Raw genomic sequence first — 25,761 nt, 5'->3', positions numbered from 1 at the left:
TGTCCGCGACATTTTTGAGGGCGTCAGGAGGGGTGGGAGGCGCCCACGAGGGCGCCACGAAGGGTGGGGGGCACCCACGGGGGTCCCCAAAATTCCTGGGGTGTCCCCACGAGGGTCCGCGACATCTCTAGGGGAGTGGGGGGCACCCACGGGGGGGGTCCCCAAAATTCCTGAGACTCCCCCACCACCCCGATGACGTCACACTCCCCACGCGCGCCCCCCTAATTAACGCCACGCCGCTCATTAATCCCCGTGACGTCACCTATGACCCCCCCTAATTTAGGGGGTCACTTTTGGGGTGTCCCAAACCCCACGTGACCCCTGGGGGGGGTGTCGGGGTCCCTTTTCCCCCCCCCCACCCCCACTCGTGTCTCCCGCGCTCTGTCACCGGCCCCGCGCCGCTCTCGGCGCTCCTCTGCCTGGCAACCGCTGACGTCACGGGCGCGGAGCGTTCCCATTGGCTGTCTCCCCGTCGGACCCCGCGGGTGGGCTCGGCGTGCGGACTTTGGGGACATTGGGGACGCGGAGGGGCCATGGGTGTCCTCGGGGCGCTGCTCGGGGGGGTTTTGGTGGCCGTGGCCGTCGCTGAGCCCGGTAGGAGGTGGGGGGACAGGGAGGGGACGGGCGGCGCGGTCTCACTTCCGTGGTTTGCGCTCTAACTTTGCTGTTTGTCTTCTCTCTTTGGTTGTTTGTCCCCTCTGGTGTTTGTCTGTCCTCTCTTTGTCGCGTCTTTCTGTCCCTTCGCTGTCACCTCTGCCGTCCCTGTCCCTTCGGGGTCTCCCCCTGTCCCCTCTCCCCTTCCTCATCCTCCCTGTCCCGACTTGTCCCCTCCCTTGTCCCCTCCCTGTCCCCTCCCTCTGCCCTCTTCCTTCTCCATTTCCCTCTCCCCTTCCCTCCTCCCCCTTCCTCTCCCCTTCCCTCCCCATTTCCCTCTCCCTCCCCGTCCCTCCCTCTCCATTTCCCATTTCCCACCCCTCATTTCCCTCTCCCCATTTCCCCCTCCTCATTTCCCTCTCCCTCTCCATCCCCATTTCCCTCTCCCCATTTCCCCCTCCTCATTTCCCTCTCTCCATCCCCATCTTCCCCTCCCTATTTCCCTTTCCCCATTTCCCTCTCCCTCCCCGTCCCTCCCTCTCCATTTCCCATTTCCCTCTCCCCTTTTCCTCTCCCTTCTCCATCGCTTTCCCCTCCCCATCTCCCTCTCCCATTTCCCTCTCTCCATCCCCATCTCCCCTCCCTTCCTTTTATCCCCTCTCCCCATTTCCCTCTCCCCATTTCCCGCCCCGCTTTCACTTCCCATCCCCATTTCCCTCTCCCTTTTCCATTTCTTTTCCCCTTTCCCTCTCCCCTGTCCCTCTCCCCATTTCTCTCTCCCATTTTCTTCACCCATTTCCCCATTTCCCTCTCCCCTTCCATCCTCCATCCCTCATTTCCCTTTCTCCATCCCCATTTCCCTCTCCCTTTCCCCATTTCTCCATCCCCATTTCCCTCTCCCCATTTCATTTTCCTTCCTCCATCCCCATTCCCCAATTCCCTCTCCATTCCCCCTCTCCCTTCCCATTTCCCTCTCCCCATTTCCCTCCCTTTCCTTCTCCCCATTTCCCTCCTTATTTGCCTCCCCATCTCCTTCTCCCTTCCCCATCCCCATCTCCCCCTCCCCTCTCCATCCCCATTTCCCCATTTCCCCATTTCCCTCTCCATCTCTCCATCCCTCGTTTCCCTTTCTCCATCCCCATTTCCCTCTCCCCTTTTCCCTCCCCATTTCTCCATCCCCATCTCCCTTCTCCATTCCCTCTCTCCCTCCTCCATCCCCATTTCCCTCTCCCTTCCCTCTCCCCGTCCCCATTTCCCTCCTCCCTACTCCATCCCCACTCCCCATTTCCTTCTCCCATTTCCCTCCTCATTTACCTCCCCCTCTCCCTCTCCCCTTCCCATTTCCCTCTCCATCCCCATTTCCCTCTCCCCATTTCCCTCCCCCATTTCCCCATTTCCCTCTCCATCTCTCCATCCCTCATTTCCCATTTTTCTCCATCCCCATTTCCCTCTCCCAATTTCCCTTTCTCCATCCCCAATTTCCCTCTCCCAATTCCCTTCTCCCTCTCCCCTCTCCATCCCCATTTCCCTCTCCATCTCTCCATTTCCCACTCAATCTCTCCATCCCCATTTCCCTCTCCTTTCCCTCTCCCCATTTCCCTCTCCATCTCTCCATCCCCCCTCTCCCATTCCCATCCCCAATTTCCCTCTCCCCATTTCCCTCCCCCATTTCCCTTTCTCCATCCCCATCTCCCTCTCCCATTTCCCCATTTTTCTCCATCCCCATTTCCCTCTCCCAATTTCCTCATTTCCCTTTCCCTCTCCCCATTTCCCTCTCCATCTCTCCATCTCTCCATCCCTCGTTTCCCTTTCTCCATCTCCATTTCCCTCTCCCCATTTCCCTCTCCCAATTTCCTTCTCCCTCTCCCCTCTCCATCCCCATTTCCCTCCCCATTTCCCCATTTCCCTCTCCCCATTTCCCCATTTCCCTCCCCCATTTCCCCATTTCCTTCTCCATCCCTCATTTCCCTTTCTCCATCCCAATTTCTCTCTCCCAATTCCCTTTCCCATCTCTCCATCCCTAATTTCCCATTTTTCTCCATCCCCATTTCCCCATTTCCCATTTTTCTCCATCCCCATTTCCCTCCCCATTTCCCCATTTCCCATTTTTCTCCACCCCATTTCCTTCTCCATCTCTCCATCCCTCATTTTCCATTTCTCTCCATCCCCATCTCCCTCTCCCATTTCCCCATTTCCCCATTTCCCCATTTCCCATTTTTCTCCATCCCTCATTTCCCATTTTTCTCCATCCCCATTTCCCTCTCCCATTTCCCATTTTTCTCCATCCCCATTTCCCATTTCTCCCAATTCCCTTTCCCATCTCTCCATCCCTCATTTCCCATTTTTCCCCACCCCCATTTCCCTCTCCCCACCCGCTCCCATTTCCCCTTTCCCTCTCCATCCCTCATTTCCCATTTTTCTCCATCCCCATTTCCCCATTTCCCCATTTCCCATTTTTCTCCATCCCCATTTCCCAATTTCCCTCTCCCATTTCCCTTCCCCAGCTCCCCCGCACGTCCTGGCCGAGGTGCTCTCTTGCCAGCCGGACTCTCCGTCGCTGTCGCTCTCGGTGACCCTGGACGGGCGCGGCCTGGCCTGGTTCCAATTCCCGCGCTCCCGCTGGGTCCCCGAGGGCCCCGGGGTTCCTCCCTGGCCCGAGGGGCTGGAGACGCCCGGGGAGCTCCAGCCGGAGGCGCAAATGTGCCAGGAGATCCTGGGGATCCTGGGCAAACAGCTCGGCGGGCTGCTGCCGCAGGCCAGGGGTAGGCGGGGGGGATGAAAGGGTTAAAAATGTGGGGGGAAATGGGTGGGAGATGTGGGAAAAAATTGGGGGTGAAAGGGTTAAAAGTGTGGGAGGAAATGGGGATGAAAGGGTTAAAAATGTGGGGGAATTGGGTGGGAAATGTGGGAAAAAATTGGGGGTGAAAGGGTTAAAAATTTGGGGGAAATGGGGATGAAAGGGTTAAAAATGTAGGCGGAAAATTGGGGGGAAATGGGTGGGAAATGTGGGAAAAAATTGGGGATGAAAGGGTTAAAAACGGGGGGGGGGAATTGCATGAAAATTGGGAATGAAAGGGTTAAAAATGCAGGGAAAAAATGGGGATGAAAGGGTTAAAAGTGTGGGGGAAAATGGGGATGAAAGGGTTAAAAATGTGGGGGAAATGGGTGGGAAATGTGGGGGGGAAATTGGGGATGAAAGGGTTAAAAATGTGGGGAAAAATTGGGTGAAAATGGGGGATGAAAGGGTTAAAAATGTGGGGAAAATTTGGGAGAAATCGGGGGATGAAAGGGTTAAAAATGTGGGGGGGAAATGTGGGAAATGTGGGGGAAAAATTGGGGATGAAAGGGTTAAAAATGTGGGGAAAATTTGGGATGAAAGGGTTAAAAATGTGGGGAAAATTTGGGAGAAATCGGGGGATGAAAGGGTAAAAAATGTGGGGGAAAATGGGTGGGAGATGTGGGAAAAAATTGGGGATGAAAGGGTTAAAAATGTGGGAGGGGAAATGGGTGAAAATGGGTGGGAGATGTGGGAAAAAATTGGGGATGGAAGGGTTAAAATTTGGGAAAAATTGGGGGATGAAAGGGTTAAAAGTGTGGGGGAAAATGGGTGGAAAATGTGGGGGGAAATTGGGGATGGAAGGGTTAAAATGTGGGGGAAATTGTGTGGGAAATGTGGGAAAAATTTGGGATGAAAGGGTTAAAAATGTGGGGGGAAATTGGGTGAAAATGGGTGGGAAATGTGGGGGAAAATTGGGGATGAAAGGGTTAAAAGTGTGGGGGAATTGGGTGGGAAATGTGGGAAAAAATTGGGGATGAAAGGGTTAAAAACGGGGGGGGGAATTGCATGAAAATTGGGGATGAAAGGGTTAATAATGTGGGAAAAATTGGGGGTGAAGGGGTGGGAAATGCAGGGAAAAATCGGAGATGGAAGGGTTAAAAATGTGGGGAAAATTGGGTGAAAATGGGTGGGAAAAGTGGGGAGAAATGGGGATGGAAGGGTTAAAAATGTGGGGGGGAAATTGGGGGAAAATGGGTGGGAGATGTGGGGAAAAATTGGGGATGGAAGGTTAAAATTTGGGAAAAATTGGGGGATGAAAGGGTTAAAAATGTGGGGGAAAATTGGGTGGGAAATGTGGGGGGAAAATTGGGGATGAAAGGGTTAAAAATGTGGGGAAAAATTAGGGATGAAAGGGTTAAAAATGTGGGGGGAAATGGGTGAAAATGGGTGGGAAATGTGGGAAAAAATTGGGGATGAAAGGGTTAAAAATGTGGGAGGGGAAATGGGTGAAAAAGGGTGGGAGATGTGGGAAAAAATTGGGGATGAAAGGGTTAAAATCCGGGGGAAAAATTGGGAGAAATCGGGGGATGAAAGGGTTAAAAGTGTGGGGGAAAATGGGGATGAAAGGGTTAAAAATGTGGGGAAAATTTGGGAGACATTGGGGGATGAAAGGGTTAAAAATGTGGGGGGAGAAATTAGGGGAAAATGGGTGGGAGATGCGGGGAAAAATTGGGGGTGAAAAGGTTAAAAGTGTGGGGGAAAATGGGGGGATGAAAGGGTTAAAAATGGGGGAAAATTTGGGAGACATTGGGGATGAAAGGGTTAAAAGTGTGGGGGGAAATTTGGAAGAAATCGGGGGATGAAAGGGTTAAAATGAGGGGGAATTGGGCGGGAAATGTGGGAAAAAATTGGGGATGAAAGGGTTAAAAATGTGGCGAAAAATTGGGTGGGAAATGTGGGAAAAAATTGGGGATGAAAGGGTTAAAAATGTGGGAAAAATTGGGGATGAAAGGGTTAAAAATGTGGAAAAAAATGGGGATGAAAGGGTGGAAAATGTGGGAGAAAAATTGGGAATGAAAGGGTGGAAAATGCAGGGAAAAGTTGGGGATGAAAGGGTTAAAAATGTGGAAAAAATGGGATAAAAGGGTGAAAAATGTGGGAAAAATTGGGGATGAAAGGGTTAAAAATGTGGGAAAAATTAGGGAATGAAAGGGTTAAAAATGTGGAAAAAATTTGGGATAAAAGAATGGGAAATTGTGGGAAAATTTGGGGATGAACAGATGGAAACCGTCAATAATTCTCATTCCTATTTTTTGCATTTTTCCTATTTTTTCCAGTTCTGTTTTTCCCATTTTCCCCATTATTTCTCCCATAATTTTCATTTTTAACCAATTTTTTCCCATTTTTCCCATTTTTCTCCTCAGGAATCCTGGTGGTCTCCATGTTCCTGATGTTCCTGGTGGAGAACATCTCCCATCCCATTCCCTCCATTCCCAATCCCATTTTCCCCATTCCCAATCCCATATTTCCCATTTTTTTACCCATAATTTTAATTTTTAACCAATTTTTTCCCATTTTTCTCCCCAGGAATCCCAGTGATCTCCATGTTCCTGATGTTCCTGGTGGAGAACATCTCCCATCCCATTCCCTCCATTCCAAATCCCATTTTTCTCAGTTTTTTTTCCACATTTCCCATTTTTTTACCCATAATTTTAATTTTTAACCAATTTTTTCCCATTTTTCTCCCCAGGAATCCTGGTGGTCTCCATGTTCCTGATGTTCCTGGTGGAGAACATCTCCCATCCCATTCCCTCCAGAATTTTCCTCACTTTTCCCAGAATTTTTCCCATTTTCCCCATTATTTCTCCCATAATTTTTAATTTTTAACCAATTTTTTCCCATTTTTCCCATTTTTCTCCCCAGGAATCTTGGTGGTCTTGATGTTCCTGGTGGAGAACATCTCCCATCCCTTTCCCTCCATTCCCAATCCCATTTTTCCCATTCCCAATCCCATATTTCCCATTTTTTGACCCATAATTTTAATTTTTTCCCATTTTTCTCCCCAGGAATCCTGATGCTCTCGTTGTCCCTGGTTCCACCACCCTGATGTTCCTGGTGGAGAACATCTCCCATCCCATTCCCTCCATTCCCAATCCCACTTTCCCCATTCCAAATCCCATATTTCCCATTTTTTAACCCATTTTTTCCCATTTTTAACCAATTTTTCCCATTTTTTCCCAGTAATCCCGGTGCTCTCGGTGTTCCCGGCGCGTCCCCCGTCCCCAGGAGGTGCCACCACCCTGATGTTCCTGGTGGAGAACATCTCCCATCCCATTCCCTCCATTCCCAATCCCATTTTCCCCATTCCAAATCCCATATTTCCCATTTTTTGACCCATAATTTTCATTTTTAACCAATTTTTTCCCATTTTTCCCTCAAGGAATCCTGGTGGTCTTGATGTTCCTGGTGGAGAACATCTCCCATCCCATTCCCTCCATTCCCAATCCCATTTTCCCCATTCCAAATCCCATTTTTCCCATTATTCCTCCCATAAATTCCCAATTTTTCCCATTTTTAACCAATTTTTCCCATTTTTTTCCCAGGAATCCTGATGGTCTCGTTGTCCCTGGTGCCACCACCCTGGTGGAGAACATCTCCCATCCCAATCCCATCATTCCCAATCCCATTTTTCCCATTCCAAATTCCACATTTCCCATTTTTCTACCCATAATTTTAATTTTTTTCCCATTTTCTCCCCAGGAATCCTGGTGGTCTCCATGTTCCTGATGTTCCTGGTGGAGAACATCTCCCATCCCATTCCCTCCATTCCCAATCCCATTTTCCCCATTCCAAATCCCATTTTCCCCATTTTTTGTCCCATAATTTTCATTTTTCCCAGGAATCCCGGTGCTCTCGGTGTTCCCGGCGCGTCCCCCGTCCCCAGGAGGTGCCACCACCCTGGTGTGCCTGGTGGAGAACATCTCCCATCCCATTCCCTCCATTCCCAATCCCATTTTTCTCACTTTTATTCCATATTTCCCCTTTTTTTACCCATAATTTTAATTTTTAACCAATTTTTCCCATTTTCTCCCCAGGAATCCCGGTGCTCTTGTTGTCCCTGGTTCCACCACCCTGATGTTCCTGGTGGAGAACATCTCCCATCCCATTCCCTCCATTCCCAATCCCATTTTCCCCATTCCAAATCCCATATTTCCCATTTTTTGACCCATAATTTTAATTTTTTCCCATTTTTCTCCCCAGGAATCCTGGTGGTCTCCATGTTCCTGATGTTCCTGGTGGAGAACATCTCCCATCCCATTCCCTCCATTCCCAATCCCATTTTTCCCCCTATTTCTCATACTTTACCCATTATTCCTCCCATAAATTCCCAATTTTTCCCATTTTTAACCAATTTTTCCCATTTTTCTCCTCAGGAATCCTGGTGGTCTTGATGTTCCTGATGTTCCTGGTGGAGAACATCTCCCATCCTCATTCCCAACCCCATTTTTCTCACTTTTTTTCCACATTTCCCATTTTTTCATCCATAATTTTAATTTTTTCCCATTTTTTCCCAGGAATCCCGGTGCTCTCGGTGTTCCCGGCGCGTCCCCCGTCCCCAGGAGGTGCCACCACCCTGGTGTGCCTGGTGGAGAACATCTCCCATCCCATTCCCTCCATTCCCAATCCCACTTTTCCCATTCCCAATCCCATTTTTCCCATTATTTCTCCCATAAATTCCCATTTTTTCCCATTTTTAACCAATTTTTCCCATTTTTTCCCAGGAATCCCGGTGCTCTCGGTGTTCCCGGCGCGTCCCCCGTCCCCAGGAGGTGCCACCACCCTGATGTTCCTGGTGGAGAACATCTCCCATCCCATTCCCTCCATTCCCAATCCCATTTTTCTCAGGTTTTTTTCCACATTTCCCATTTTTTGATCCATAATTTTAATTTTTTCCCATTTTTCCCAGGAATCCTGGTGCTCTCGATGTCCCTGGTTCCACCACCCTGATGTTCCTGGTGGAGAACATCTCCCATCCCATTCCCTCCATTCCCAATCCCACTTTTCCCATTCCAAATTCCACATTTCCCATTTTTTGATCCATAATTTTCATTTTTCCCAGGAATCCCGGTGCTCTCGGTGTTCCCGGCGCGTCCCCCGTCCCCAGGAGGTGCCACCACCCTGGTGTGCCTGGTGGAGAACATCTTCCCTCCATCCCTGTCCATCTCCTGGACGGTGGCCGGGCTCGGGGTCACCCACGGGGTCACTTTGGGTCCCTTTGTCCCCAATCCCGACCTGACCTTTGTGAGAATTTCCCGAATTTCCGTCACCGCCCGGCCCGGGGACGTGGTGGCCTGCGTGGTCACCTCGGGCAGGGACAACGCCACCACCACCGTGGCCTACTGGGGTAAAAGGGATTTTGGGATTTTGGGATTTTTTGGGGATTTTTGGGATTTTTTTGGGATTTTTTGGGGTTTTTTTGAGGATTATTTTTTATTTTTTAAGGATTTTTTTGGGATTTTTTAATGATTTTTTTGGGATGTTTTGGGATTTTTTGGGGGGAATTTTTAGGATTTTTTGGGGAAATTTTAAGGATTTTTTTAGGATTTTTTGGCAATTTTTTGGGAATTTTTTTGGGATTTTTTGGGGATTTTTTGAGGATTATTTTTTATTTTTTAAGGATTTTTTAAGGGATTTTTTTGGGATTTTTTGGGTATTTTTGGGGGGATTTTTTTAGGATTTTTAAGGAATTTTTGCGATTTTTTGGGGATTTTTTGAGGATTTTTTGGGATTTTTTTGGATTTTTTGGGAATTTTTTTGGGGATTTTTTGAGGATTTTTTAGGATTTTTTGGGAAATTTTGGGGGATTTTGGGGGATTTTTCATTATTTTTTGGGGATTTTTTGGGGATTTTTTGTGGGGATTTTTTGGGGATTTTTTGGGGATTTTTTGGGGATTTTTTTGGGATTTTTCATGATTTTTTAGGGATTTTTTGGGGGATTTTTTGGATTTTTTTGGGGATTTTTTTAGGATTTTTAAGGAATTTTTGGGATTTTTTTAGGATTTTTTTGAGATTTTTCATGATTTTTCATGATTTTTTAGGGATTTTTGGGGGATTTTTTGGGATTTTTTGGGGATTTTTTAGGAATTTTTGGGATTTTTTGGGGGATTTTTTTTATTTTTTGGGGGATTTTTTTGGGGATTTTTTGGGGATTTTTGGGATTTTTTGGGGGATTTTTTGGGGAATTTTTGGGATTTTTTTGGGGATTTTTTGGGGATTTTTTTGGGGATTTTTGGGATTTTTTGGGGGATTTTCCATTATTTTTGGGGGGATACTTTGGGATTTTTTAGGGGATTTTTGGGGGAATTTGGGGGATTTTTTGGGATTTTTTTGGGATTTTTGGGGCATTTTTGGGGATATTTTGGTGGATATTTTTGTGTGAATTTTGGGACATTTTGGGGTATTTTTGGGTGGATTTTTGGGGTAACCTCGTGTCCGTGTCCGCAGTGGCTCCGGACACGGCGCTGGACGAGCAGCTGGACACGGCTCTGGCCGGAGCCGCGCTGGCCCTGGGGCTGGTCCTGGCCTTGCTGGGCCTGGGCCTGGCCCTGCTGGCCCGCAGGGACCCACACGGTACGGGAGAGGCCTGGCTTGGGCCTGGGCCTAAACCTGGGCCTAAACCTGGGCCTAAACCTGGGTCTAAACCAGGGCCTACACCAGGGCCTAAACCTGGGCTTAAACCTGGGCCTAAACCTGGGAATAAGTCTGGGACTGGGCCTGGGCCTGGCCCTGCTGGCCCGCAGGGACTCACACGGTACGGGAGAGGCCTGGCTTGGGCCTGGGCCTAAACCTGGGCCTAAACCTGGGAGTAAACCTGGGCCTAAACCAGGGCCTAAACCTGGGCCTAAACCTGGGCCTGGCCCACAGGGACCCACACGGTACGGGATAGGCCTGACTTGGGCCTGGGCCTAAACCTGGGCCTAAACCTGGGCCTAAACCTGGGCCTAAACCTGGGCCTAAACCTGGGAGTAAACCTGGGCCTAAACCAGGGAATAAGTCTGGGACTGGGCCTGGGTCTAAGCCTGGGCCTAAACCTGGGAGTAAATCTGGCCTAAACCTGGGCCTAAACCTGGGACTAAACCTGGGACTGGCCCGCAGGGACCCACACGGTACGGGATAGGCCTGGCTTGGGCCTGGGCCTAAACCTGGGCCTAAACCTGGGCCTAAACCTGGGACTGTACCTGGGTCTAAACCAGGGCCTAAACCAGGGCCTGGCCCGCAGGGACCCACACGGTACGGGATAGGCCTGGCTTGGGCCTGGGCCTAAACCTGGGAGTAAATCTGGCCTAAACCTGGGCCTAAACCTGGGACTAAACCTGGGACTAAACCTGGGAGTAAATCTGGCCTAAACCTGGGACTAAACCAGGGCTTAAAGCAGGGCCTAAACCAGGGCTTAAAGCAGGGCCTAAACCTGGGCCTAAACCTGGGCCTAAACCTGGGCCTAAACCTGGGACTGGGCCTGGGTCTAAACCTGGGCCTGGCCCTGCTGGCCCACACGGTACAGGATAAGTCCTGGCTTAAACCTGGGCCTAAACCTGGGCCTGGGCCTAAACCTGGGACTAAACCAGGGCCTAAACCAGGGCCTGGCCCACAGGGACCCACACAGTATGGGATAGGCCCGGCTTAAACCTGGGCCTAAACCTGGGCCTAAACCTGGGCCTAAACCTGGGCCTAAACCTGGGCCTAAGCCTGGGCCTGGTCCTGATCCTGGTCCCAATCCCAGTCCTGGTTCTGGTTCTGGTTCTGGTCCTGGGCCTGGTCTTGGTCCTGGTCCTTGTCCTGATCCCAATCCTAATTCTGGTTCCAGTCCTGGTCCTGACCCTAATCCTGGTCCTGACCCTAATCCTGGTCCTGACCCCAGTCCCAATCCTGGTCCTAGTCCAAATCCCAGTCCCAATCCTAATCCTAATTCCCAGCCCTAAACCCAGTCCCAATTTGGATCCCAGTCCTGGTTCTGGTCCTGGTCCCAAGCCTGGTCCCAGTCCCAATCCAAGTTCCAGTCCCAGTCCCAATCCCAGTTCCAGTTCTGGTCCCAATTCTGAACCCAATCCCAATCCCAGTCCCAGTCCTGATCCCAGTCCCAATCCTGGTCCCGGTTCTGATCCCAATCCCAGTCCCAGTCCCAGTCCTGGTCCCAATTCCACTCGCAGTCCAAACCCTGATCCCAGTCCCAATCCCGATCCTGATCCCAGTCCCAATTCTGGCCTAAATCCCAGTCCCAGCCCTATTCCCAGTCCCAGTCCAAACCCTGATCCCAGTCCCAGTCCTGATCCTGATCCCAGTCCCAGTTCTGGCCTAAATCCCAGTCCCAGCCCCAATCTCAGCCCTAATCCCAGTCCCAGTCCCAATCCTGGTCCCAATCCCAGTCCCAGTCCCAGCCCCAGTCCTAGATCAAGCCCCAGTCCCAATCCTGGTCCAAATCCCAGTCCCAGCCCCAATCCCAGCCCCAATCCCAATCCCAGCCCTAATCCCAGTCCTGATCCCAGTCCTGATCCCAGTTTTAGTCCCAGTCCAAACATTTATCCCAGTCCCAAACCCTAATCCCAGTCCCAATCCAAACCCTAATCCCAGTCCCAGCCCTAATCCCAGTCCCAATCTCACTCCCAGCCCTAATCCCAATCCCAGTTTTAGTCCAAATCCAGTCCCAATTCCAGTCCCAATCCCAACCCTAATCCCAGTCCCAATCCCAGTTCCAATCCTGGTCTCAATTCCAATCCCAGTCCCAGCCCCAGTCCTGATCCCAGTTTTAGTCCAAATCCAGTCCTAATCCCAGTCCCAGCCCTAATCCCAATCCCAGTCCCAGTCCCATCCCTAATCCCAGTTTTGTGTTTCCGTTCGCAGGCTGAGCTCATCCCAGTGCAAATCCGGAATTTGGGAATTTGGGAGTTAAACCCCGACTTTGCTCAATAAATCCGAACTTTGGCAGAATCCGTGTCCTTGTGTTTGTCACAGCCCTGGGTTTGGTCCTGGTTCTAGTCCTGGGTTTGGTCCTGATTCCGGTTTTAGTCCTAGTCCTGGCCACAGTTCTGGTCCTGGTTTTAGTCCTGATCCTGGTCCTGATCCCAGTTCTGATTTTGGTCCTGATCCTGATCCCGGTCCCAGTTCTGGTCCTGGTTTTAGTCCTGATCCTGATCCTGATCCTGATCCTGGTCCCAGTTCTGGTCCTGGTTTTAGTCCTGATCCCAATCCCCGTTCTGATTCTGGTCCTGGTTCTGATCCTGATCCAGGTCCTGGTTTTAGTTCTGATCCTGTTCCTGATCCTGGTCCTGGTTCTGATCCTGATTCTGGTTCTGGTCCTGGTTTTAGTCCTGACCCTGATCCTGATCCTGATCCGATCTTGGTCCTGGTTATGATCCAGGTTTTAGTCTTGATCCTGGTCTCCTGGTCCTGACCCTGGTCCTGATTCTGGTCCTGGTTCTGGTCCTGGTTTTAGTCCTGACCGTGGTCCCGGTCCTGGTTTTAGTTCTGACCTTGGTCCTGATCCCAGTCCAGGTTTTAGTCCTGATCCCAGTTCTGGTTTTGATCCTGGTCCTAGTTCTGATCCTGACCCTTAGCCTGATTCCGATCCAAGTCCCCATCCAGGTCCTGGTCCAGGTTTTAGTCCTGATCCTGATCCGATCCTGGTCCCGGTTATGGTCCAGGTTTTAGTCTTGATCCTGGTCCTGATTCTGGTCCAGGTCCTGGTTTTAGTCCTGATTGTGGTTCTGATCCTGATCCTGTTCCTGGTTCTGGTCCTGGTTTTAGACCGGATCCTGGTTCTGATCCTGATCCTGGTCCTGGTTTTAGTCCTGATCCCAGTTCTGATCCTGACCCTTGGCCTGATTCCGATCCAAGTCCCCATCCAGGTCCTGGTCCTGGTTTTAGTCCTGATCCTGGTTCCAATCCCAGTTGTGATCCTGGTCCTGGTCCTGGTTTTAGTCCTGATCCTGATCCTGGTCCTGGTCCTGATCCCAATCTTTGACCCTGATCCCAATCCAAGTCCCATCCAGGTTCTGATTCTGGTCCTGATCCTGGTCCTGGTTTTAGTCCTGGTCCTGATCCCAATCTTTGACCCTGATCCCGATCCAAGTCCCTGTCCAGGTTCCGGTCCTGGTTTTAGTCCTGATCCTGATCCTGGTCCTGGCTTTAGTCCTGATCCTGGTTTTAGTCCTGATCTCAGTTCTGATCCTGACCCTTAGCCTGATTCTGATCCAAGTTCTCATGCAGGTTCTGGTCCTGATTTTAGTCCTGATTCTGGTCCTGATCCTGATCCCGGTCCCAGTTCTGGTCCTGGTTTTAGTCCTGATCCTCGTCCTGGTCCTGGTCCTGATCCCAGTCCCTGTTTTTACTCCTGATCCTGGTTCCAATCCCAGTTCTGATTCTGGTTCTGGTTTTAGTCCTGATCCTGATCCTGGTCCTGGTTTTAGTCTTGATCCTGGATCTGATCCCCATCCTGATTCTGGTCCTGGTTTTAGTCCTGACCCTGGTCCTGATCCTGATCCTGGTTCCAATCCCAGTTGTGATCCTGGTCCTGGTCCTGGTTTTAGTCCTGATCCCGATCCCGGTTCTGATCCCGGTTCTGATCCCAATCCTTGACCCTGATCCCAATCCAAATCCCTGTCCTGGTTCTGGTTCTGCTTTTAGTCCTGATCCTGGTCCCGGTCCTGGTTTTAGTCCTGATCCTGGTTCTCATCCCAATCCTGGTCTCAGTGCTGGTCCAGATTTTAGTTCTGATCCCGATCCCAGTTCTGATCCTGGTCCTGGTTTTACTCCTGATCCTGGTCCCAATCCCAGTTCTGATTCTGGTCCTGATTTTAGTCCTGATCCTGATCCTGGTCCCGGTTTTATCCCAGTCCTGGTCCTGGTGGTGGCTCCCAGTGCTCCCAGTCCATCCCAGTCCCTCCCAGTCTCTCCAATTCCCTCCCAGTCCATCCCAGTTCATCCCAGTTCCCTCCCAGTCCATCCCAGTCCATCCCAGTTCCCTTCCAGTCCCTCCCAGTCCCTCCCAATTCCCCCCCAGTCCCTCCCAGTCCATTCCCAGTCCCCTCCAATTCCCTCCCAGTCCATCCCAGTCCCTCCCAGTTTGTCCCAGACCCTCCCAGTCCATCCCAGTTCATTCTCAGTCCCCCCCAATTCACTCCCAGTCCCCCCAATTCCCCCCCAGTCCATCCAGTCCCCCCCAGTCCCTCCCAGTTTGTCCCAGACCCTCCCAGTTCCCTCCCAGTTCCCCCCAGTCCCTCCCAATCCATCCCAGTCCCTCCCAGTTCCATCCCAGTCCATTCTCAGTCGCCCCAATTCCCCCCAGTCCATCCCAGTTTGTCCCAGTTCTTCCCAGTCCCTCCCAGTCCATTGCAGTTCCATCCCAGTCCCTCCCAGTTTGTCCCAGACCCTCCCAGTTCCCTCCAGTTCCCCCAGTCCCTCCCAATCCATCCCAGTCCCTCCCAATCCATCCCAGTCCCTCCCAGTCCCCCCCAGTCCCTCCCAGTCCCCCCCAGTCCATCCCAGTTCCCTCCAAGTCCCTCTCGCGTCCTCTCCCAGCCCAGCCCTGCCTGGCAACAAATGACGCGCGCCCTCCTCGCGCTCCCATTGGCTGCCCCAAAACGTCCCCAAATGTCCCCAAAAACACCTCCCAGCCCCTCCCAGTTCGTCCCAGTTCGTCCCAGTTCGCGATGGTGCCGCTGCCGCTGCTGCTGGCGGCGCTCGGAGCTCCCGGGGCCGGTGAGGAGCGCGGATTTGGGGGAAAAAAGCGGAAAAAAGGGAAAAAAATTGGTGAAATTTGGGAAAAGGGGAAGTTGGGAATGGGGGGGGGGTCGGAGGGGAGCCGCCCTTAAGGTTTGGGGGGAGGGGTGTGGATTTTGGGGTGAAAAATTGGGAATTTGGGAAAGTTTTGGGAGGGGCTTTGCCTTGTGGGGAGTGGATTTGGCGGGAAAAAATTGGGGGAAATTTGGGAAAAGGGGAAGTTGGGAATGGGGGGGGGGGCAGGGGGGAGGATCCGTCCTAAAAGATTTGGGGGGAGGGGCGCGGATTTTGGGGGGAAAAATTGGGAATTTGGGAAAGTTTTATGGGGAGGACTCCACCCTATAAGTTTTGGTGGGAAAAAATGGGAAAATTTCGGAAAATCTGGGGGAAATTTGGAAAAGGGGAAGTTGGGAATGAGGAGGGGTCAGGGGGGATCTGCCCTATAAAGTTTGGGGGAGGGGCGTGGAAAATTGGGAATTTGGGGTGAAAAATTGGGAATTTGGGGAGATTTTGGGGGGGGGGCGGACAAAAAAATCCCACCAAAAATTAAAAAAAAAAAAAATCACAAAAAATAAAAAAAAATCTCAAAAAAATCTCAGAAAAACTCCCAAAAAAATCGAAAAACTCCCTATAAAATCTCGTTTAAAATTCCTAAAAAATACCCAAAAAATCCAAATTAAATACCCCAAAAACTCCTAAAAAATCAAAAATCACAAGTAATCCCAGAAAATTCCCCAAAGAATCACAAAAAAAAATCTGAAAAAAAACAAACAAAAATCCCCTTAAAAAAAACCGTAAAAAATCAAAATAAAATCCCCCCAAAATTACCAAAAAATCCCACAAAACCCCCAAAATAATTCTGAATAAACCCCCCAAAATCCTTAAAAAAACCCCAAATATTGACCAAAAAAAATCCCCCAAAAACTCACAAACAATCCCAGAAAATTCCCCAAACAATCACAAAAAAATTCTGAAAAAACAACAAAAAAAATCCCCTTAAAAAAAACTAAAAATCCAAAACAAAATCCCCCAAAAATTACCAAAAAAATCCCCTCTAAAAAAACAAAATAAAATCCCCCCAAAAATTACCAAAAAATCCCACAAAACCCCCAAACTAATCCTGAACAAATCACAAAAAAATCTCCAAAAAATCTTAAAAAAACCCCAAAAAATCCCACTAAAATCCCACAAAAAATCCTAAAAAAAACCCTAAAAAATAAAAATAAAATCACAATAAAATGACCCAAAAATCCCATTTTTTTGTCCCTTTCAGCCCCGTTCGTGCTCCAGGTGGCCTCGTGGTGCTCGCTGGACAACGACGGCTCCTTGCTGGCCACCAACGGCTCCCAGGAGGTGCTGGTGGCCCTGTCCCAGATGCCACTGGTGTGCGGGGACCTTCGGGGACCTCGTGCCGGCGCCTGCCAGGAGGGGGGACCCTTGGGGACACTTGGGGACACGCTGGCGCGGGCGCTGCACGAGGACAGCCGGTGGGGACAGCGGCTGCGCCAGCGCCGCCAGCTCTGCCTGGAGCTGCCCAGGAGGGTGTGGCCACCACTGAGAGGTGAGGGGACATTGGGGACATTGGGGGTGTTGGGGGTGTTGGGGACATTGGGGACATTGGGGGTGTTGGGGACATTGGGGACATCTGAGAACCTTGAGAACATTGGGGACATTGGGGGATTTGGGGACATTGAAGATGTTGGAGACATCTGGGATCCTTGAGAACATTGGGGACATTGAGGGTGTTGGGGACATTGGGGACATTGGGGACATCTGAGAACTTTGAGAACATTGGGGACATTGGGGACATTGAGGACATTGGGGACATTGGGGACATTGGAGATGTTGGGGACATCTGGGATCCTTGAGAACATTGGGGACATTGAGGACATTGGGGACACTGAGAAGATTGGGGACATTGGGGACATCTGAGAACCTTGAGAACATTGGGGACATTGAGAACATTGGGGACATTGGGGACACTGAGAAGATTGGGGACATTGGGGACATTGGGGGATTTGGGGACATTGAAGATGTTGGAGACATCTGGGAACCTTGATCATCTGTCCCAGTTTTCACCATTTTGGGGCCATTTGGGGACACTCTTACAGACACTTGAGGGGACATTTTGGGACGCATTTGAGGTCACATTTGGGGCTATTTTGGGGCCATTTTGGGGAAATTTTGGTGACTCAGGCGGCCATTTTGGGGCACACTGGCGGCCATTTTGTGGTGGATATTTGATGACCCCTCAGGACATTGGCGGCCATTTTGAGGCCATTTTTCACCCATTTTGGGGCCATTTGGGGACACTCTTAGGGACACTTGTGGGGACATTTTGGGACACATTTGGGCCCTTTTGGGCCATTTTGGGGAAATTTTGGTGACTCAGGCGGCCATTTTGGGGCCATTTTGGGGCACACTGGCGGCCATTTTGTGCTGGATATTTGATTCCCCCTCAGGACATTGGCGGCCATTTTGATCCCAGTTTTCACCATTTTACTGCCATTTGGGGACACTCTTACAGACACTTGTGAGGACATTTTGGGACACATTTGGGGTCACATTTGGGGCCCTTTTGGGGAAATTTTGGTGACTCAGGCGGCCATTTTGGGGCCATTTTGGGGCACATTGGCAGCCATTTTGTGGTGTATATTTGATGACCCCTCAGGACATTGGCGGCCATCTTGGAGCCATTTTAATCTCATTTTTCGCCATTTTGAGCCCATTTTTCACCATTTTTGCACCATTTGCTGACACAAAGCCACCTCCACCATGTCCCCAAATGTCCCCTCAGCGCCACCACAGCTGCAGATCGTCCCCGAGCGCTCGGGCCCCGCGCTGGCCCTGGTGTGTCACGCCTGGGGCTTCTCCCCCGCCGAGATCACCCTGAGGTGGCTCCACAATGGGGACATCGTTGGGGACATCGTTGGGGACACATTTTGAGTCACATTTGGGACACAATTTGGGGCCATTTTGAGCAGATTTTGGTGCCATTTTGATGCACATTGGCGGCCATTTTGTGGGAGCCATTTTGGAGCCATTTTGGGCCACATTTGGGGACACTTTGGGGACATTTTGGGGCACATTTGAGGCCCATTTTGAGACACATTTAGAGCCCCTTTTGAGAGCATTTTGGGACACATTTGGTGACACAGGCGGCCATTTTGGGGCACACTGGCGGCCATTTTGTGGTGGATATTTGATGACCCCTCAGGACATTGGCGGCCATTTTGAGCCCCTTTTTCACCATTTTGGGGCCATTTGGGGACACTCTTACGGACACTTGTGGGGACATTTTGGGACACATTTGGGGTCACTTTTGAGACCATTTTGGGGCAATTTTGATGACATAGGTGGCCATTTTTAGGCACAATGGCGGCCATTTTGTGCTTGATATTTGATGACCCCTCAGGACATTGGCGGCCATCTTGGCGCCATTTTGATCCCATTTTTCACCATTTTGAACCCATTTTTCACCATTTTGGTGCCATTTGGTGACACAAAGCCACCTCCACCATGTCCCCAAATGTCCCCAAATGTCCCCCCAGCGCCACCACAGCTGCAGATCGTCCCCGAGCGCTCGGGCCCCGCGCTGGCCCTGGTGTGTCACGCCTGGGGCTTCTCCCCCGCCGAGATCACCCTGAGGTGGCTCCACAATGGGGACATCGTTGGGGACATCGTTGGGGACATCATTTTGAGTCACATTTGGGACACAATTTGGGGCCATTTGGAGCAGATTTTGGTGCCATTTTGATGCACATTGGCGGCCATTTTGTGGGAGCCATTTTGGGGCCATTTTGGGGCAGAATGGCGGCCATTTTGTGGTGGATATTTGATGACCCCTCAGGACATTGGCAGCCATTTTGAGCCCCTTTTTCACCATTTTGGTGCCATTTGTGGACACTCTTACGGACACTTGTGGGGACATTTTGGGACAAATTTAGGGTCACATTTGGGGCCCTTTTGGGGCAATTTTGATGACACAGGCGGCCATTTTGGGGCACATTGGCGGCCATTTTGTGCTGGATATTTGATGACCCCTCAGGACATTGGCGGCCATCTTGGGGCCATTTTAATCCCATTTTTCGCCATTTTGAGCCCATTTTTCACCATTTTGGTGCCATTTGGTGACACAAAGCCACCTCCACCATGTCCCCAAATGTCCCCCCAGCGCCACCACAGCTGCAGATCGTCCCCGAGCGCTCGGGGCCCGCGCTGGCCCTGGTGTGTCACGCCTGGGGCTTCTCCCCTGCCGAGATCACCCTGAGGTGGCTCCACAACGGGAACATCGTCGGTGACAACATCGGTGACATCATCGGGGACAACGTCGGGGACACGTCGGGACAAACCCGGGCACTTCCGGTGGGGGACGGAACATTCCGGGCGCAGGCGACCATCCAGGTGCCACCAGGGACGTCTGGGGACACTTTCGAGTGCGTGGCGCTGCACCCCAGCCTGAAGGAGCCCCTCAGCGTCACGTGGGGTGAGGAGATTTTGGGGGAATTTTGGGGTTTTTAGGGAATTTTTGGGGTTTTTAGGGAATTTTTGTGATTTTTTGTGATTTTTTTTGATTTTTTGTGATTTTTTTGGAATTTTTTGGGACTTTTTGGAGTGTTTCCTTTGATTTATTTTTTAATTTTAAGCGCATTTTTTGATTTTTTTCTACAATTTTGGAAGGATTTTTTGATTTTTCTCTGGGGATATTTAGGAGTTTTTGGGTGTTGGGTGATTGGGAATTTTTGGACAAATTTTTGAGGGGTTATTTGGATTTTTTCCCCATTTTTCCTGTGTTTTTTGCAATTTTTTTGTCAATTTGCTGGAATCTTTTTCATTTTCTTCTGGGGCTTTTTTTAGGTTTCTTTTTAATTTTGGGAATTTGGTGGTTTGGGGGAATTTTGGGGATTTTAGGGAATTTTTGTGATTTTTTTGGAATTTTTGGGGAATTTTTTGAGGGTTTATTCCGATTTTTCTTAAATTTTGAGTGCATTTTTAATTATTTTTTTATAACTCTGGGGAGATTTTTTGGTTTTTCTCTGGGGATATTTAGGAGTTGGGAATTTTTGGGCAAATTTTTGAGGGGTTATTTTGATTTTTTTTCCATTTTGCCTGTGTTTTTTGCAATTTTTTCTCAATTTTGGGAAATTTTTTTCATTTTCTTCCGGGGATTTTTTAAGTTTCTTTTTAATTTTGGGAATTTGGGGGTTTGGGGGAATTTTGGGGATTTTAGGGAATTTTTGTGATTTTTCGTGATTTTTTTTTTTGAATTTTTGGGGAATTTTTTGAGGCTTTATTCCGAATTTTATTTTAATTTTTATTTTAATTTTATTTTTTAATTTTAAATTTTAATTAAAATGTTCTAATTTTTTTCCTACAATTTTGGAAGGATTTTTTGGTTTTTCTCTGGGGATATTTAGGAGTTTTTGGGTGTTGGGTTATTGGGAATTTTTGGGCAAATTTTTGAGGGGTTATTTGGATTTTTTTCCCATTTTTCCTGTGTTTTTTGCAATTTTTTCTCAATTTTGGGGAAATTTTTTTCATTTTCTTTTTTCTTCCAGGGATTTTTTAGGTTTCTATTTAATTTTGGGAATTTGGGGGATTTTAGGGAATTTTTGTGATTTTTTGTGATTTTTTTTGGAATTTTTGGGGAATTTTTGGAGTGTTTACTTTGATTTATTTTTTAATTTTAAGCGCATTTTTTTATTTTTTTCTACAATTTTGGAAGGATTTTTTGGATTTTCTCTGGGGATATTTAGGAGTTTTTGGATGTTGGGTTATTGGGAGTTTTCGGGCAAATTTTTGAGGGGTTATTTGGATTTTTTTTCCCATTTTGCCTGTGTTTTTTGCAATTTTTTTGGCAATTTTGCGGGGAATCTTTTTCATTTTCTCCTGGGGCTTTTTTAGGTTTCTTTTTAATTGTGGGAATTTGGGGGTTTGGGGGAATTTTGGGGATTTTAGGGAATTTTTGTGATTTTTTGTGATTTTTTTTGAATTTTTGGGGAATTTTTTGAGGGTTTATTCTGATTTTTTTTTAAATTTTGAATGCATTTTTAATTATTTTTTTATAACTCTGGGGAGATTTTTTGGTTTTTCTCTGGGGATATTTAGGAGTTTTTTCGGGTGTCGGGTTATTGGGAATTTTTGGGCAAATTTTTGAGGGGTTATTTGGATTTTTTTTCCATTTTTCCTATGTTTTTTGCAATTTTTTCTCAATTTTGGGGAAATTTTTTTCATTTTCTTCCGGGGCTTTTTTTAGGTTTCTTTTTAATTTTGGGAATTTGGGGGATTTTAGGGAATTTTTGTGATTTTTTGTGATTTTTTTTGAATTTTTGGGGAATTTTTTGAGGGTTTATTCCGAATTTTTTTTAAATTTAATTTTAATTTTATTTTTTAATTTTAAATTTGAATTAAAATGTTCTAATTTTTTTCCTACAATTTTGGAAGGATTTTTTGGTTTTTCTCTGGGGATATTTAGGAGTTTTTTCGGGTGTCGGGTTATTGGGAATTTTTGGGCAAATTTTTGAGGTGTTATTTGGATTTTTTTTCCCATTTTGCCTGTGTTTTTTGCAATTTTTTCTCAATTTTGGGGAAATTTTTTTTAATTTTCTTTTTTCTTCCAGGGATTTTTTAGGTTTCTATTTAATTTTGGGATTTTAGGGAATTTTTGTGATTTTTTTGTGATTTTTTTTGGAATTTTTGGGGAATTTTTTGAGTGTTTACTTTGATTTATTTTTTAATTTTAAGTGCATTTTTTGATTTTTTTCCTACAATTTTCTTTTTAATTTTGGGAATTTTGGGAATTTTAGGGAATTTTTGTGATTTTTTGTGATTTTTTTTGGAATTTTTGGGGAATTTTTTGAGGGTTTACTTTGATTTATTTTTTTATTTTTTTCCTACAATTTTCTTTTTAATTTTGGGAATTTTGGGAATTTTTAGGAATATTTTTAGAATTTTTATGGGAATTTTTTTTGAGGTTTTATAGGTTTTATTTCAATTTTTTAAATATTTTGGGTGAATTTCTTTGAATTTGGGTGGATTTTTTTTTAAATTTTATAGGGAATTTTTTTTTTTTAATTTTCTCTGAATTTATTTCTGATTTTTGTCCCCGCAGCCCCAGGATTGTCCCCAAGGTTGTCCCTGGTGGTGGCGCTGGCGGTGCTGGGGCTGCTCCTCGGGCTCCTCCTCTTCACCTTCGGCCTCAGCCGCTACCTCGGCACAGGTGACAATCGAGGGACACTTTTATATCAATTTTATATCATTTTTATATCATTTTTATGTCATTTTTATGTCATTTTTATGTCAATTTTTGTGTCACTTTTATGTCATTTTTATGTCATTTTTATGTCATTTTTATGTCATTTTTGTGTCATTTTTATATCATTTTTATATCATTTTTATATAAATTTTATATCATTTTTATGTCATTTTTTGTGTCATTTTTGGTCACTTGTGTCATTTTTATGTCATTTTTATGTCAATTTTTATGTCATTTTTATATCATTTTTATGTCATTTTTGGTCACTTTTATGTCATTTTTATATCATTTTTATGTCACTTTTTATGTCATTTTTATATCATTTTTATGTCATTTTTATGTCATTTTTGTGTCATTTTTATATCATTTTTATGTCATTTTTATGTCATTTTTATATCACTTTTATGTCATTTTTATGTCAATTTTTATATCAATTTTATATCAGTTTTATGTCATTTTTATGTCATTTTTATGTCATTTTTGTGTCATTTTTATATAATTTTTATATCATTTTTATGTCATTTTTATATAATTTTTATGTCACTTTTATGTCATTTTTGTGTCATTTTTATGTCATTTTTATATCATTTTTATGTCATTTTTATGTCATTTTTATGTCACTTTTATGTCATTTTTATGTCATTTTTTGTGTCATTTTTATATCATTTTTATGTCATTTTTGTGTCACTTTTATGTCATTTTTATATCACTTTTATGTCACTTTTATGTCATTTTTTCTCATTTTTATACTGATTTTTGTTGCTTTTTTGTCACTTTTTTGTGATATTTTGTCATTTCCTGTCCCTTTGATGTCACTTCCTGTCCCTTTGATGTCACTTCCTGTCACTTCTATGCAATTTTTATAATTTTTATTCTGTTTTTTCTTGCTTTTTATCCACTTTTCTCACCCATTGTCCCTTTTTCATTTTTTTTCTCATTTTTCTCCCTTTTTTTTCCACTTTTCTCTCATTTTAATCTCATTTTTTCTAGTTTTCTCTCATTTTAATCTCATTTTTTCCACTTTTCTCTCATTTTTCTCTCATTTTAATCTCATTTTTCCACTTTTCTCTCACTTTAATCTCATTTTTTCCCACTTTTCTCTCATTTCAATCTCATTTTTTCCACTTTTCTCTCACTTTAATCTCATTTTTTCCCATTTTTCTCTCATTTTAATCTCATTTTTTCCCACTTTTCTCTCACTGTAATCTCATTTTTTCCCATTTTTCTCTCATTTTAATCTCATTTTTTTTCACTTTTCTCTCATTTTTATCTCATTTTTATCTCATTTTTCTCCAATTTTTCTCCCATTTTAATCTCATTTTTTCCACTTTTCTCTCATTTTAATCTCATTTTTGCCCATTTTAATCTCATTTTTGCCCATTTTAATCTCATTTTTTGCCCATTTTTCCCTGCAGGTTACACCCCACTCCCCGGTGACACCCACGCAGGTGAGACACAAAATTTCATTTTTTTTTGCTTTTTTTGGTCATTTTTAAATAATTTTTTTCCCTTTTTTATCTCTTTTCCCACATTATTTTCTCAATTTTTCTCCTTTTTTGCCCATTTTTTCTCTCTTTTTCTTCATTTCTGTCACTTTTGTCCCTTTCCTGTCCATTCCCATCCCCTTTTCACTGATTTTTTCACATTTTCTCATTTTTTGTCATTTTTTTGTCATTTTTTGTCATTATTTTTTGTCATTTTTTTCTCATTTTTGTCATTTTTTTCCTCATTTTTTGTCATTATTTTTTGTCTATTTTTGTCATTTTTTTCTCATTTTTTCTCATATTTTTGTCATTTTTTGTCATTATTTTTTGTCATTTTTTGTCATTTTTTGTCATTATTTTTTGTCATTTTTGTCATTTTTTTCTCATTTTTTGGTCCTTTTTTGTCATTATTTTTTCTCAGTTTTTCTCATTTTTGTCATTATTTTTTGTGATTTTTTTGTCATTTTTTTGTCATTTTTTTGTCATTTTTTTGTCATTATTTTTTGTCATTATTTTTTGTCATTTTTTGTCTTTTTTTTGTCATTTTTTGTCATTTTTTTCTCATTTTTGTCTTTTTTTGGTCTTTTTTTGTCTTTTTTTTGTCATTATTTTTGTCATTTTTTGTCATTATTTTTGTCATTTTTGTCATTATTTTTTGCTCATTTTTTGTCATTTTTTGGTCATTTTTTGTCATTTTTTGTCATTACTTTTTGTCATTTTTTTCTCATTTTTTGTCAATTTTTTGTCATTTTTGGTCATTATTTTTTCTCATTTTTTGGTCATTATTTTTTGTCTTTTTTTTTCTTTTTTTGTCTTTTTTTGGTTTTTTTTTTGTCTTTTTTTTGTCATTATTTTTGTCATTTTTTGTCATTTTTTTGTCATTTTTTGTCATTATTTTTTGGTCATTTTTTCTCTTTTTTTTCTCATTTTTTGTCATTATTTTTTGTCATTTTTTTGTCATTTTTTGTCATTATTTTTTGTCATTTTTTCTCCCTTTTTTCTCATTTTTTCTCCCTTTCTATCCCTTTTTATTGCATTTTTTTCTCATTTTTCTCCCTTTTTTCCCCATTTTTTCTCCCTTTATGTTGCTTTTTCCTCCTTCCCTCCTTTTTCCATTTTCCCTCCCTTTCTCTCACATTTCTCTCCCTTTTTTCTCCATTTTAATCTCATTTTTTGCCCATTTTTCTCCATTTTTCCCCATTTTTCCCTGCAGGTTACGCCCCCCTCCCCGGTGACACCTGAGCAGGTGAGGGACCCCCAAAAATTCCCTTTTTTTGTCCCTTTTTTCTTCTTTTTTTCCCATTTTTGGTCACTTTTCCTTCCCAGGAACCTCCCAGGACGGTGACGGCGACGGGGCCTGAAAATGCAGAAAATCACCCCAAAAATCCCCTCAAAAATCGCTTTAAAATCCCCAAAACCACCCCCAAAATCCACCCCAAAATCCCATTAAAAACCAAAAAAAATTCCCTTAAAATCCCCCCAAAAATCCCATTTAAAAACCGGAAAAAATCCCCAAAAATCCCATTAAAAACCCAAAAAAATTCCCTTAAAATCCCATTTAAAAATCAAAAAAAATCCCCAAAAATCCCATTAAAAACCCAAAAAAAATTCCCTTAAAATCCCCCCAAAAATCCCATTTAAAAATACAAAAAAATCCCCAAAAATCCCATTAAAAACCCAAAAAAATTCCCTTAAAATCCCACTTAAAAACCTTTAAAAAATCTCCAAAAATCCCATTAAAAACCAAAAAAAATTGCATTAAAATCCCCCCAAAAATCCCATTTAAAAACCTTTTAAAAATCCCAAAAAATCTCCAAAAATCCCATTAAAAACCAAAAAAAATTCCCTTAAAATCCCCCCAAAAATCCCATTTA

General features: G+C 45.3%; 2 protein-coding genes across 5 annotated transcripts; both read left to right on the top strand.

Annotated features, from left to right (window-relative positions):
- Positions 1-496: 496 nt before the first annotated feature.
- On the top strand, positions 497-12,358 carry LOC135441649 (HLA class II histocompatibility antigen, DM alpha chain). Its single transcript, XM_064701207.1, has 5 exons — positions 497-594; positions 3,099-3,356; positions 8,493-8,777; positions 9,878-10,003; positions 12,272-12,358. The coding sequence occupies exons 1-5, from the start codon at positions 534-536 to the stop codon at positions 12,274-12,276; spliced, it is 735 nt and encodes a 244-aa protein (XP_064557277.1). The 5' UTR covers positions 497-533; the 3' UTR covers positions 12,277-12,358.
- A 2,694-nt stretch (positions 12,359-15,052) lies between these two features.
- LOC135441648 (HLA class II histocompatibility antigen, DM beta chain) lies at positions 15,053-25,437 on the top strand. Of its 4 annotated transcripts, none has more exons than XM_064701204.1 (7): positions 15,053-15,127; positions 16,422-16,709; positions 19,323-19,634; positions 22,260-22,367; positions 23,819-23,851; positions 25,101-25,133; positions 25,225-25,437. In XM_064701204.1, the coding sequence occupies exons 1-6, from the start codon at positions 15,079-15,081 to the stop codon at positions 25,127-25,129; spliced, it is 819 nt and encodes a 272-aa protein (XP_064557274.1). In that variant the 5' UTR covers positions 15,053-15,078; the 3' UTR covers positions 25,130-25,133; positions 25,225-25,437. The 4 variants fall into 4 exon arrangements, with proteins under 4 accessions (XP_064557274.1, XP_064557273.1, XP_064557276.1 ...); XM_064701203.1 differs by having other exon boundaries at positions 25,214-25,437; XM_064701206.1 differs by lacking the exon at positions 22,260-22,367.
- Positions 25,438-25,761: the final 324 nt, after the last annotated feature.

This window comes from Zonotrichia leucophrys, unplaced genomic scaffold, assembly GCF_028769735.1.
Source record: "Zonotrichia leucophrys gambelii isolate GWCS_2022_RI unplaced genomic scaffold, RI_Zleu_2.0 Scaffold_401_46383, whole genome shotgun sequence".
Classification (NCBI taxonomy): Eukaryota; Metazoa; Chordata; class Aves; order Passeriformes; family Passerellidae; genus Zonotrichia; species Zonotrichia leucophrys.
Note: the sequence above shows the minus strand (reverse complement) of the source record. Positions and strands in the feature narration are given on the sequence as shown.